A 14793-nucleotide genomic window follows, 5' to 3' on the forward strand; every position below is an offset into this window, starting at 1 on the left:
TGTGATGGGAGCAAAACTGGGGCCTTGGAGATGTGCTCTGTTCCCCAGGGGTCTCAGGTGTGGTCCCATGAACAGAGTGGCTGTGTTCTCCTGTGTTTATTCTGAGCAGGGCTCTTCCCCAGAAGAAGTAAATTTGCTTTTCAGTCTATCCATTGCCACCCACCTAAAGAACGATATCTAATTTTCACTTCTGCTTTGGTGTGGCTGTGAAGCGCAAAGGAGTTACTTTGAACCTCCTCAGTGTGACTGGTTTTAACTGAACTCTGATCCCTACCACATGATGACCTAGCCCTTTTCCTCCCTCTATTAAAGTTAACTTTCTGTTTTCCTGTGAGTTTCTCTGTTGCTCCAGAACAGGCACCAATCGCTGCAGGATGGCCAGTGGGGTTAGACGCTCCACACCTCGTGCCGTTGTGGGATGCTTTGTGGCTTCTGCATTGTTTCTGCTTGCTCTTACTTTGCAGGATGCGGCGCACATATTAATTTGACAAAGTCTTTACTGCGTGGTTGTCTGTGAGTTGCATGCACACAAATCCAAGAGCTTAATAAATGTGTCAGTGGGATTAGGAAAAAAACCCCCACTGCCCTTTATCTCCCCACCCCCTGCCTTCTTTCCATGCCTTTAGTATTCCTTGACTAGTTACTTCTCATTGCTCTGCAGGGATTTGATGTTCTCCTTTCCGTAATAGAGCATTAAAAAGCACTGAACTGGCCCCATCAACATACCTAGTCTTAGCTAGAACCAAAATTTTGGACTTAATTCAGATGTGTGCGAGTACAGCATTGCTTTTTCTTTCCTTTTGGTCCAGCATAATGTTTTGTCAAGCTGCTCTAGTTAGAAGGTAAGGCTCAGAACAGGCAAAATACTGAATGCTTTGTCAGGTGTGGCCATGGTGCTTGCATATTAACTGGAAGCACGTGAGTGCTGCTGCTGCTGCTGGTTGCATATGGACCTCTGTCTGGGCAGACCAGAGACGAAGTCTGAGGTGTCAGTACGAGGTTGCGTTGCCCTGGGAGGAGACTTTAACTTTGAACCCTTGTCTTGCTTGGCTCAGGAGTATAAAGCTAGATTATTTAGTTCTTGATTGATCTTAAGGTAAGTGTCAAAAGTCTATGGAGGTGAAAATCCAGAAGGAGGGTGGGAAGAGAGACATTTCTGTGCCTTGTATGTCTTAACTGATTTTGACTTAAAGCAAATGCTGTGTATCGAAAGGAAGCTGAGAACCCTCCCTGTGCAGGAACAGTCTCAAGGCTTCACGAGGTGCTCAGATTCCAACTGCTTCAGCTTATTGCCCAGTTCTGTTACTGGGAAAAGAAGGGTCCTAAAATGTGACTTGCATAGTCTCCATTCTTGTGGTAATGTTCAGATTGTATCCTTCTCTTCCCAAGCATACCATGTGTGTAAAAGACAATGGTTTGCATGGTCATTGTGCTATATGCATTGTTCTTTTCTGACCTTCGTTACCCAGCTGTGATCGTCATAGGAGTTCAATTAGTTAATGTCCCTAAAGTCTGCTAATAACAGTGTTTAGTGCTGGCAAAGAATTTACATTTTTGAGTGTTGCGTGAACATGAAATCATTACAGCAGACTTGCAAAATGGAATGAAATAGTTTCTTTGAGCCCTATTTCCTGACTCAGGGATGGGTGGCAACATATGGGGCTGGGATGTGTGGACTGGGAAAGCACCCTGAAGTCTGAGATTTCTCTCTTCAAGTTTACTTGAACAGTCATTTTCCTTTAGTGAGGAGGATGGGACCAGTACTGTTTAATATCTTCATCAGTGACATAGACAGTGGGATCAAGTGCACCCTCAGCAAATTTGCAGATGACACCAAGCTGAGTGGTGCGGTTGACACACCTGAGGGACAGGATGCCATCCAGAGGGACCTGGACAAGCTTGAGAAGTGGGCCTGTGTGACCCTCATGAGGTTCAACAAGGCCAAGTGCAGGGTGCTGCACCTGGGTCGGGGCAACCCCCAATATCAATACAGGCTGGGGGATGACGGGATTGAGAGCAGCCCTGCGGAGGGGGACTTGGGGGTACTGGTGGATGAAAAACTGGACATGACCTGGCAATGTGCGGTCACAGCCCATAAAATCAACCGTATCCTGGGCTGCATCAAAAGAAGCGTGACCAGCAGGTCGAGGGAGGGGATTCTGCCCCTCTGCTCTGCTCTGGTGAGACCCCACCTACAGTACTGCATCCAGATCTGGGGTCCCCAACATAAGAAGGACATGGACCTGTTGGAGTGGGTCTAGAGGAGGGCTGCAAAGATGATCAGAGGGCTGGAACACCCATCCTGTGACAACAGGCTGAGAGTTGGGGTTGTTCAGCCTGGAGAAGAGAAGGCTCTGGGGAGACCTTACTGCAGCCTTCCAGTACTTAAAGGGTGCCTATAAGAAACATGGGGACAAACTTTTTAGCATGGCCTGTTGCGATAGAACAAGAGGTAATGGTTTTAAACTAAAAGAGGGTAGATATCAACTAGATATAAGGAAGGCATTTTTTACAGTGAGAGTGGTGAAACACTGGCAGAGGTTGCCCAGAGAGGTGGTAGATGCCCCAACCCTGGAAACATCCAAGGTCAGGTTGGATGGGTCTCTGAGCAACCTGATCTAGTTGAAGATGTCCCTGCTCATTCCAGGGGGGGTGGACTAGATGACCTTTAAAGATCCCTTCCAACCCAAATCATTCCATAATTCTATGATTCTGTGATGCGTGAGAATGGGAATCCGCACAAGTCTGCTGGTGCTTCTGGGTTCTAGTTTAGGCTGAGCAGCTGCAGCAGACTGATCGTGTGTTTGATGGGAGCCATGGCCTGCAATGTAAGACTAGATCTGTTCTGGATTTTGTTCCCTTTGGGAAAATCCCCTTGGCAGGTTATGTGTCAGTATTGAACCTGGGATCTAAAGCTTTCAGAGGCTTGAACTTGCAGATCCAAAGACTGACCAAAGGTGGTGTTTGAGCTAAAGACTTAGTGTGGATTACTGTATTTTTCCCTCTTTTTACTCCCCCTTGACTCAGAAGGGTACTGATGCTGAGGTCAGTATCAGATCCCCATTTGAACTGTGTTAGCACATACCATAGCTCTGCTGCTGCCTCTCTGGATGGCCTTTTACGAGTTACACCTCTACGTACAAACTTGTGCTTTCTCAGTGTCCAAGATGAGCCAGGAAATTTGGGTAGCTTGTAGCCTTGAATGAGATTTAGGGGTCTGTCCCCCAAGCAAGGCACATCAGCACTGCTGCAGTAGTGCCTGCGACTGCTGTCTTGTGTCACCACTGATGAAGATCATCATGTTGGAGATCTCCGTGAAGATCTCCTGTTGCAGGGAAGGCTCATACTCCTGTGGGGCAGTAGCTGAGCTGCCCCAGATTATAATCTGCTGTTTTAAGGCAGTGCATCCCCTTTCTTGGTTGTCCTCAGCATGCTAGCCTGTCATTTGTGACAACGCAGTACCTGCTGCCCCAGGGGATGAGTTGTCGGTGCCATCTGGCTGGGGCAGGGAGCTGGGTGGGTGCTCTCGGGGGGCAGCCTGGAGGTAGGGGGTCCTTGGGTGGGCAGTCATGGTGTTTTGCTCTTTGTTCCTTGAGTGGAATGTATTGCAGAAATGCACTGTTGTTACCAGCTGGGATGTCCGCTTCTGGCTTCATCCTGGCACTGATAAAGAGAAATAATTGAACTATAAATTTAACATAGTTCTGTAGGAACAAGATCTTTGTGTGTTCCCAGCGCTTTCATTTCCAATTCTGTGGTTGAGTCCCAGCCTGTATAAAGCCCCGTGTAAGTTGCTCACTAGGCTCAGTGTCCCCTTCTGTGTAAAATTACTCAATACAGATGGAAAAAAAGCTGTGGATAAAACTGTTTTGTTGTCCATGGGGAAATGTTGCAGTTCAGTTTTATATGTGGGAGTGGGCTTAGGTCCATCTTTTCCTTTGACAGGGAGGGGAAAGGGGCAGGGAAATGGAAGAGATAAGTGGAAAACAGTTGCTCTCTGTTTTATTAGGCCATATTGTCTTTAGTCTGACTCAGAGAGAAACTTAGTAAAAAGTGGTGTCTTTGCAAGAATTGCAAGTGATTTCAGTTCCCCTCCTAATGTACATAGCTCCTAACTCCATGCTGTATCTTGCTTGAACTTTCAAAGCAAACTGCTCCTTTTCTGATTCCCCAGCCCCAGAGATGGAAAGTTCCACTAAAGCAGTGGTACGAAGGAGCAGGAAGGGGAATTGGTAACCAAGTTCTCCACTAGCCTCAAGTGTTTCTGAGACTTCACCCGAGGCAACTGTTTTACAAGAGCCACAGTGCTGGAGCGTAGTGCTGGATGAGACGTGCACAGTCACTTTGCTCTCAAATAAACTTAAAACTGCTTTTAGAGAGTGTCAGGCTTTTAAATTCCTGGAGGGGCCTTTTTTCTTTTTTTTCCTTTTGTTTTTTTTTGTTTGTTTGTTTTTTGTTTGTTTGTTTTTCTCCCTCTTACTGCAGATAGGAAGCTGCCGTGAGTGAGGAAAGTGCTGCTTTCCACGGAGCAGCTGCAACCTTTGCATTCCCAGGTGCAGAGATGGCTGCTTTAAAAGGAGAAAAAGAATAATTTCTTTGCCTTGACTTACTCAGCATGGGATCCCCTGCTGAGACTGACAGCCAGGAGATGAGACAGAGCAAAATGATGCTTAGGTATTTTAGATGTTCACCCACATGTGCACCCAGGTGCTCCCCATGTTCAAGACCCCTGCTCCAGGGAGGCTGTGCCCTGTGGTAGACAGGCTGCAGCAGCAGAAATGCGCTCAGAGCCTGGCAGTCCCAGAGCAGGAGCATTCCTTGGTCACAGATGGGCCTGGGGCCTTGTGGCCAGTGCTGTAACACTGTGGACTTGATCGCACGGCAAAGGAATGAATTAATTTCACACAGGCTGTTCAAGTGCTTTGAATCACTGCCAGTATTCACAGGCAGCCCACCGGCAAGATGCTGAATCCCATTTACCCAACCTCTGTAATCTCAGTATTGAGCATTCACAGCAGAAGTTGTTTTTCTTTTACTTTTCCTATTTTGACTCTTGGCACTGGAAAGATGGGAGATGGGAAGCAGTGACACTACTGCAGGGTGACAGTGCTCCAGGGCACTGGGAGGGGTAGCATTTGTGTTTTGGAAATACAGGGCAGGCTCTTGGATGGATATCACCCGCCTTCATGGATTTAAAAGGAGTTGGGGGGAAGAAGACACCGTCAATGACTCACCCCAGAGAGGAACTTTGGCCTGAAACACTTAATTCTCTTCATTTTTTGGCTTCAAAATGCTCCGCTTTTTGGCTTTAATGATAGAAGTGGTGCTTTCCTTTCCTATTAATACAGGATCTCCAGCCACCCGTTCTCCCTCATCTGTATGGTTTTAGGCCCCATCCCTTTGTCATCCTTTTTATGTCAGCTGTGCTTCTCTCTGCTTTACAATTATTTTTTTTTTCACTTTGAGGAGGAAGGGGGGATGGAACTGTTCTAATACAAGGATTATACGCAGGTGCATTTCTCACTTTTAAAAATTTATCTAGCAGGATGGTTGGGTATTGAATAAATGACTGTGGCATCTGTGGTGTTTTAAAGATGATCTGCAAAGTGCTTAAGGTAAAAAAATCTGTGAAATGGGTGTGTATATAAATATAAATATGCAGTACTTGTACTGCTGTTCAAAATCGTGAGCTTTTGCTTTACGTTCCGTCTTTGCTTAGTTCTGAGTTTGATGTTTCTCCTGCAGCAGCTAAAGCCTTGTGGCTCAGCTGCAGGTATGGAGCTGCCCTGTGCTCTCTGCTGGGACCACTCGAAATGCATGGAAAATATCATGCAAGACATCGGCAGTTGGGTGTCTCACCTCTACCAGTGCACAGCACAAAGATGTTCAGAAAAACCTGTAAAAGTTCCAGATCAGGTAATAGTGCATTTGCTTTTAGGATATATTTTTTTATTTTCTTCTTTTTTCTTTTTTTTTTTTTCTCAGACCTAGTGATGATTGGAGTTTGGCCTGGAGTATAAGGGCTCGTAACACTTGCATATTTTTCTTACTTTGTTTCACTGAGCAGTGAGATCTGAATTTAAAAAATATATTTAAGACTTTATTTTTTTTTCAGAGCATTCTCAAAGTAATACAGAGTTTTGAGCTGATCATCTGGCTGCCTGCACATGGAAAGTTTCTGGTGGCTACTCATCCTCGTTGGTCTCTGCAGAGGCGATTCGGTTCCCTCTGGTTGTGGCCGGGATGGCTGGTGGGGGCCGTAGCACATCTGTTAGACAGGCTCTGCCCACAGGCAGGTTTTGGCAGGCTGAACCGAGCTCTGGCAAGCTCTGGGGCAGGACTGGAGCCAGGTCTGGCTCTGCTGGAAGGGCTAGAAACCCAACAGGCAAAGGCAGTGGAGAGGAACCAGCATTGCAGGAGTCTGAGCTGGGAGAGCAGAGGTGGGTTTCGTTTTGCCTAATTTAGGGTGGGGTGGGTTTTTTTGTAGTTATCATTCTAATTCTGAACTAGTCCAGCTCATTTCTGCTTAAATGTGGTAGGCGTGTCCAGGCGGTGATTAGTTTATCCAAAGATAGATGTCTAAAGTCAGACTGTGCTTTTTGAGCTGTCATCTCCTCTCTGTTGGTTGCAGCGGTGGCTTAGGGGCACCCTGGGGTTTGAGATACCTTTTAGACACCTAAAATTAGATGAAGTGTCCTCATCCTGTCTGACTTAGCTTTTCCCCTCCTTACCTAAGATTCTATTCTCTTCATGGGAATTTTAATTCAATTTTGAACAACTGTGTTTAGTACTGAGAAGAAGACTTAAGACCGAAACTGCTGCAGAGGGTCTGCTTAATCCTGGGGAGTGGTGAGAACTCTGCATTACTCTCAATGAATTGTTAATTCAGGAAAGTGATTTAAATATACTACTGATTATTCTTTGCCATATGGAGTCACAAGGGGATAATATATCTGCATAATTTTCTGAGTCTTAAAGTTTCTTGTGTTACTAAAATGTAGCCAGCTCCTAGAATATATACCTTTACCGAAGTTTGTTTCAACTTGGTATCAACTTCAGATACCTGCCTGGGAGAACTGGCACCATAACAGAAAATAAATCTCATGGGCAAATTATCTATCCTACACGTTACTGGATTTTAAATTGATACTGAATGCTTGGATCGGGGATACAGGCAGCGTTGTGGTCGATGTGACAAGCTTTTACTGCTGCATATGCTGTAGGAAATGCATAAGGGAGTTCTGAAAATACTAGGATGCTTCTAGTAAATGAGGTTATGCTTCTGTGGACATACGCTATATCTTTCTACTTTTTTTTTTTAAATTAAAGAATGATTGTAGATGAAGGAACAATGAGGGAGTTGGAGAGAAAAGTGAATGTGGAAGAAAACATATTTTTGCTCTATTTAGAAGGAGTGAGTACTATCAAGTTGTTAAGTTTTAGAGAAATACCGATTTTAGGTTTTTATTCACTTGTAGCACAAGAGCAGAAAAGCTGTTGAACAGCATTTTCAAGATGAGAATTCATTGCCACAAGGTGTATTTGAAATCAAGATTTTAGCAGGTTTACAGTGAATTTTTATATTTTTTTTTTGATAATGAAAAAGGGGAGATGAACAGGTCATGTCAGGAACAAGTGTTTCTTTAGCTGTCTGGTGCTGTTAAAGAGCTTCTGCAGGCTGTTTTATTCAGTATTTCTCCATTGTGAGGTTTTCCTGCTGTCTCTAGTTTCTGTTCCCATCCCCATCTGTAGGCCATATTTCAGAAAAAGTGTAAATATATATTGAATTCTGTCTATTCAGCAATGCTTGTAAATGTGCAGTACTGTAAGTGTGTACCTAAGACTTACTGAATGTGGTCAGGCTTGCAGTCTTGTCCTGTTACACAAGGCTGGAGCGCTGAGTAGAAGGCAGAGCATCATGGCAAGTAGAGCAGTAGCCTAGCCTGGGAGGACAACTCCCATTTTCCTATTAACAGACCAGGTATTTCAGTTGTAAATACCGTACTAGCTTACTTGGGTTACCACATCTTATTAAGCAACATAGCTCCTGACATAAACTAGTTCTTGGTGGAGGCCTCTTTAATTCGATGTTCAGGTAGGGCCCTGGGGATGACGATATCTGCAGCTGGTGTTTTGGCTGTGGTGCTTCTTGCCGGAGCCTTGTGCTGTACAGGAACTCAGTTTGTAGAAAACAGTGCTATTCCAAAGTATTTATGAATTTGTTTTAGTGCTGCCAGAAAAGGGAGCAGGAGGATGAAGATGATCTTTTCCCAAAGAAGCCCATCCCAGCAGCTCAGGACAGTCTTGCCTGCAGTGTCTCAGACCTGTTGAAGGCTGGAGAGGGACCTAGTGTCTCTTCCCATTCAGTCCTTGACCTCCGCTGATTCTTGCCAGCCGGCAAGCCATGTGATGACAGTTGCCATAACAGCTTTTGTCATGTGGATGCATGTCTGTTAAGCACTGAATTGTGACACTGCAATGCATTTTGCTTGGCCTGCTGAGTGGTGGCAACACTGATGGTTGGGGTTGGAGCTGGAAGCCCTAGGACTTTGCTTTGCTCTGCAATGTGTGCATTTACGACAGGGCAGAGAAGGTATGTAATCCTGTTAAATCAAAACCATATCCCTGACGACTGCTGTCAAGTTCCCCAGTTCTGTGCAACTTCAGGGGCAATGAAATTTCATCTGTTTGGTCAAATCTCTAGTCACGCAGATTTGGAAGTGGTGCCTGTTTATAGGGATTTGATGGCACTTCCATAGTCAATCAGATTGCATTTTCCACACTTAATGAGTGTGTGTGTGTGTGTGTGTGTGTGTGTGTGAACTGTATGTGGGATTTTAATTTTAGCCTCATGGATTTTTCATAAAGTCCATGACGCTTTCTGGAGTAATGCAGTTAATCTTTCCCCTAGGGCAGTGGTCTAATTTACCTTGTTTTGGTTACCTTCATGGCAGGTAGAGCAATTTTTGCCCTCTGCTTATTCAGTTTATCTAATAGTCAGCCACTGAAGTTATTTGACTGGTCTGGTGGGAGTGTGGACTATTTAAATCAACAAATATTGAAGGCTTCATTCAGCCAGGTGCCTAGTGCTGAGCACTGGAAACCACCATATGTGGTTAGGGAGCTCATTTTTTGTTTTCTTCTGGCACTGACTTTGCTGAAATAATTGTTTAAGTGGCCACAGCACAGTCTTTTAAAGACACCAAATGCAGAAAGAGAAAAAAGGATTGAAAGAATAAGTGCATATCTGTTGGCTCCCTCTGCCCAAGACTTTTCAAATAGTTAAATAACAGTGAAAAAACTAGTACTTCATCTTCTCCCAGAGTCGTTGCTATCCAAAACAAACCCTTGTGTGTCTTACCAGAGCTTTCAGTACACAGAAGGTGGTTTGGGTGGCGAGAGGGCAGCAGATGGAGGTGATGACTTTGAATCGTGCTTGGAGAGCCATTCAGTTACTGCCTACTGGAGATGGGGTTTCTGCCTCTGCCCCCCTGCATGTGCTCCAGCAAGCACCGGTGGGCTCTTTTTAGAGGTTTTGGAGCTCTTTTTGAGGGCTCTGAGCCAGCAGAGTCCATGTGGGAGGCAATCACAGGCTTGGTTGCCTGGGTTTGGGGGAATGGACTGCTTAATGCAAGTGTGTCATCAGGAAAAAAGGCCAGAGTTGAACTCTAGGGAAAGTTACCACTTGTCATCAGGGTTTGAAGACACTTCCCAGTAAGATGCTTTGTGTCCAAGATCTGTGGCTTTCAGTTGGAAATAAGGAGCAGGACTAGGACTGTCCCCCTTGTAATTTATGAGTAGGACTAGGCTGGAGCAAGTCAAGTGCTGCAGCAGGTCTTTGAGACCCACCTGGACAGAGCCCTGACCAACCTGGTTTGAATTCAGCATTGACCATGCTTCAAGCTGGAGGTTGGATTGGATGGTCTGAGGGTATTGACCAGTTCTAAGAGGGCTTTCAGTCTGATGCTGGAAATGTTTGTCTTTAAATGTAAGATGAGCCCCAAAACCCAGGAAGTTTGGGGAATAATACAGTTGTTTCAGGTACTAGAATGCATTGCTTTTAGAGTCTAATACTGCAGGTGCTGTTTGTGCAGAAATCTGTATCAAAATCTTTTAGGTCAACCCAATGGTAAGGAGTTGGACTGAATGAATGCATTAAAAAGGGGTAGAGAGAAGGGGAGGTGGGTAGGCCCTCAAATAGTTGGGGAGAGATTACTTTCCCAGTTGCCGCTAACTGGAAAGGGAATTTGGTGCTTTTTGGGAAGAGCTGTTCTGGTAAGCTGTGCTTACCTGCTGACGTTTGCACTGAGCTGCCTGTTCTTGGGGCCATGCAGCAAAGCCCTGCAGAGCTCAGCTTTGAACAATCAGCCCGGGGATATTGGACTTGAAGTTCTAGGATCCAGGATCTTGGTTCTTCTTCATGCTTTAGCTTTGCATCAGGTTTTTGTCAGGTCAGCAGAGACACTCAGAATATTGTTTTCCTTGAGTGTTTGGGCTTCAAGAGCAGTGTGAAATGAGATGCTGATACCCAGCATGCTGGTATGGCTTGCAAAGTTGTCTCCAGTTTGACTCTGGGCCCTTCTGAATACTGTAGGTGAAAATTGCTTTGATTCAAGCAGGTTGTAAATCAGTCCTACCTGCTTTGACAGCCCACTTGGTTGAAGCTTTCGCTGGTACTCTTTGTGATGCTTTTCATAACTGTCTGGCCTCTGGAAGGAAAGCAATACAAGGAACCCCTAACAGCAGGTTGATTTAATCATTTTACTGATCGTGCCAGTGAATTGTTATCGCTCCTAGTTGCCTGGGGAGCTGCTAGTTTGTCATGTCGGAAACTTTTCTGCAAGTATGTGGCGTTCATACTTGGATTTTTTTCAGCTCAGGTCTGAAATCTCTAATGGGACAAATTCATTGATGGAGGGAGCATGGAAATGTTTGGAAGGGAGAAAAAAATTTTTTACATGGACACTCCTGTTTTATCTGTGTGTGAGCTTTTAGTCAGTCTAGAATTGCATTTAACCTGTGAATTGCATTCCCCCCTGTGTTTACTCTGGCTATTGCCTCTGAAATGACGCCGTGGATCCTGCTCCTGTGCTTGCTTCGTCCCTGCAAAAGAGCCAGTCTCTACTGGACAACATTGCCAGGAGAGCTGTGATTGCCAGGGAGTTATTCCTTGTGATGTTTCATGTAGTGGCAGAGCCCTGATGTAGACATTTGGCTGCTGAGCTGTGTCTGTGCCACAGAAGCTCACCCATACAGCCCTACCAGCAAGGTTTTCTTGTGTCAATCTGGCATTGTGAAGGGCTTTGCCAGAGATCTGAATGCAAGATTGGGTAGCGTTTTGTTTGACATGTGAGGTGTTGACATATGGTCCAATAAATGTAGTTATTGGAAAAGCTAAAGATAATATTTACCTTGAAAAGTCCATAGTTGGGAATAAATGGCCACATCTGCAGCAGAGACAAGTAAGAATGAGTGCGCTGCTTTCAAGTGAGCCACCCACCCCAATTTTTACCATCTGACGATCCAGACAAGAAGGTCAGGTAGGTGAGTGAGCAACCTAAATGGAGATATATATATATATATAGATATATATATATATAGCAAGCAGTTTTCTGGAGGAGAGGTTTGCTCTTCGTTAGCCACTGTAAGTAGCTGTACCTTCTCTTTGGAGTTTTGATACTGCTTGTGACCCTTTTCTTTCTCCTCTCTTCCTCCTTATCCTCCCTCTTTCTCCAGGGTTTAATGCCATGGCTGCAGATGAAAGTGCTACAGAAAAGCAAGCGGGGGAACCAAAAATGGCAGTAGACGGTGAAACCAACGGTTCCTGTGAGCACAGTGAAGCTGGTAGCCACCCAAACCCAGCTAAAAACACTCAGGACAATACAAAAGTGAGCCAGCAGGACTCTAGTACTAAATTAAATAGGATAGCAGAAAATGGTATTTCTGAACGAGATGGTGAGACTGGGAAGCAAAACCATATGAAAACTAATGACTTCACACAGACTTCTGTAACAGGGAGCAATGGATATATTCTAACCAAGCAGATGGCACAGGAGCAACCTCTAAGGACTACCAGCACCTTTGCTTCTCTCACCGGCCATGCTGCAAAAACCCTTCCAGGAGGAGCAAGCAAAGGGAGAACTGTGGGCTCCTTTTCTCAGATGCAAGCCACGATGCCAACTAAGCTTGGGGAGGGCAGTAAGGACATGGATGCTAAAAAAGCCACCGCTGCTAACGCTGAAGTCAAGGTCCACAGAGCACGGAAGACAATGCCTAAACCCACCCCTAGCCTGGTAACGTATATGCCCAGCAGTCAGTGCTGCTGCTGCTGCTGTGATTGCTTTTGCCTTTCTTTGAGTGCATGAGAGGGATACCTTGCTGCATGGGAACACGTGTAATTCAGAGGTGTCCCACTGAGTGGATTGATGTACTTTTTTTATACATATATATATTTATTTTAATTTTTTCTCTTCCTACAGAGAGACAGAGGTGTTAAAAATAGAGTCACATGGCCACCATCAGCTCTCCTCCCCAATGTGTTTCTAAATATATAATTGATCAATTACCTTCACCAGCAGATGTATGTGAGACACTAAATGGTCTTTCTCTCTTGGCTGTATTGCTCATCAGCCGTCCGCTGAAATCCAGAGCTGCTTGTGAAACAAATTAGATTTCTTATAAGTTCGACCCAAAGGAAATTAAGCATAGCATGTTAACTTGAGGCTTCTCCTAAGCTTGGAAGCTGTCAAGAAACTGATATGTTAAGCAACTTGATTGCATTGCTGTATCATTATAGTAGTAAACCAGATGATGTTTTCTCTCTCTCTGTATGTTGCCTGTAGTAATGCAGCTTGTTCAGAAGCCTTCACTCCAGAATCCTTAGGGTTGGATCTATCATCACTTAATAAAACAGAGCTCTGCGTTTTTTTTAGGGGGGAAAGGGAGATGTGAAGTCATCTGGTGTGTTCATAGCGGGGTGAACAGTAATGGGCCTTTCTTTGTTATTGGCCAAGTTTGGTTCTTTGGGGGTTTTTTTGCTCCTTTTGCCAAAGGTAAGGAATAGATACTGGAACAGGCAGATCTCCACTGCGAGCACTTGGTCTCCAGCCTTGTGATGCTTTCTGTTTAGCTACAATGAGCTAGATCCTATCATTGTGCTATGTCTAATGATGGAGAGAGACTGGCTTTTAGGTACCCTGCACCTCGGTCAAGGAAAGGATTGAGACCCCTGCTTGGCAATGTGAGTCACACCCAGAAATATATGGGAAGCTGCTGCAGCTTTGTAAATGTCGGTGCAATGGATTGCTGTTAGTTACCAGCATATTATGGACCAAGCAGATGCAAAGTGATCCTCAGATGTCACCCACGTGTTGCAGCACAGCAATAATATGACACGGAGGTCTCAAGGCTGTGAATTGCTGTGGTCTGGAGCAGGGGAAGAGAGAAAATAAAAAAGATGGGTGGCACCTAGCCAGCCACAGATGGGGAAAGGTGCCCTTGGCTGCGGCACCACCTGTGCCTCCGGAAGCAGGTGGGAGTCCAAAGAGCACATCACGATTACAAACCTCGTGGGCACCCAGCCTCAATAGTAGGGCAGAAACCACGCCTGCCACGATTTCCCAACCATTCTCCCAAACCACTAATTTCCCCTCTGTCTTCCCCTGATTGCATTTGAATTCTCTCACTCTCGCACCCCTGCTGTGTTTTCTGGCTAGCAATTGGGGGAAGCCCAGATGCAATACATGCAGCCTGATGAAAATCTCGCATAAGGCTGTCTCCTACCCAAACAAGGCTTCACAACTGAAACTGCCTTGCAGCTTTCCTCCAGCAGCCTGTTGTGCAATTAAATTAGGTCGGGCAAACCCCCAGACCCATGTGGAATTTGACAGGGAGAGATCCCTTGGGGCTGAGCAATTGAAAGAGGCAATTCCCTTCTAAAAGATGACTGCTAGGTTAGGAGGGAGTGTTTTCCTCATTCATATTTTATGATACATCAGAAGAATATTTTTATGCAACCCCTTGGGCTTCAAGGTTTGTCTCTAGAAAGCTGTGTGCAACCTTTGTGAATGCTTGCAGCGCTCCGTTACACAAGTTGCTGTGATGGTGCTGTTGATCGTTATTTGCTCACGCAGTAACAGTGGCTTCAAAAACCAAAGCCTCCAGCTGTTGGGCCACTCCAGAAAGTACATAGCTTGTCCTCAGCACCTCTGGCCATTTTCCTTGGGCTTAAAATAGAGAGAGAGAGAAACAAAATTCACAAGAAGGATGGTGAGAAGAGGCTGTTCCTATGTTCTCGGCTCAAGCCTCTGCATCTGAATGTGAACCCAAGATTTGATCTCATTTCTGCAAGACAATAAAACATCTGTTTTGTTCAGCCTTCCTGATAATTACTACCTAATTTTTCCCCATTGTCTTTTGAATTTACATGCTATTTTCTTTTGAGTAGCAGAATCCTTGCTAGTTGTCATTTTTCTGTCCTGATTATTTCTTTGTTGAGCTGCTTATAAGAGGCTCATCAGCACAGCATTGCAGTAACTTTTCATGTACCAGCCTCCACCTTCACACCTTTTCTCCTTCAAAAACACCATGATAGCAGGTGCTGTATTCCAGGAAATAAATTGTGGAAATCACCCAGAAGTTGATGTTACAGGACACAGTAGTTTTCTTTGCTAATATTTTTTAGAGCATTTTTGTTTTCTTGGTAGACTGTTCTTGCAGACCTGTGCTGCCTGGGAGGATGGGAGGAAGGTATTTTGTTGCCTGCAAAGTGTAATCATTTGTTCCTCGCGGCTC

The 14793-nt window shown here is 45.0% G+C and overlaps 1 protein-coding gene across 18 annotated transcripts in view; it reads left to right on the forward strand.

Annotated features, from left to right (window-relative positions):
• EHMT1 (euchromatic histone lysine methyltransferase 1) overlaps window positions 1-14793 on the forward strand; it is a 124187-nt gene that overhangs the window by 60267 nt on the left and 49127 nt on the right. For all 18 annotated transcript variants that reach the window (XM_049832217.1, XM_049832227.1, XM_049832222.1 and 15 more), the window contains exon 3: window positions 11737-12293. In XM_049832217.1, the coding sequence (XP_049688174.1) occupies window positions 11737-12293 (557 nt within the window). The remainder of the gene's footprint in view (window positions 1-11736; window positions 12294-14793) is intronic.

This window comes from Accipiter gentilis, chromosome 29 (assembly GCF_929443795.1).
Source record: "Accipiter gentilis chromosome 29, bAccGen1.1, whole genome shotgun sequence".
Lineage (NCBI taxonomy): Eukaryota > Metazoa > Chordata > Aves > Accipitriformes > Accipitridae > Astur > Astur gentilis.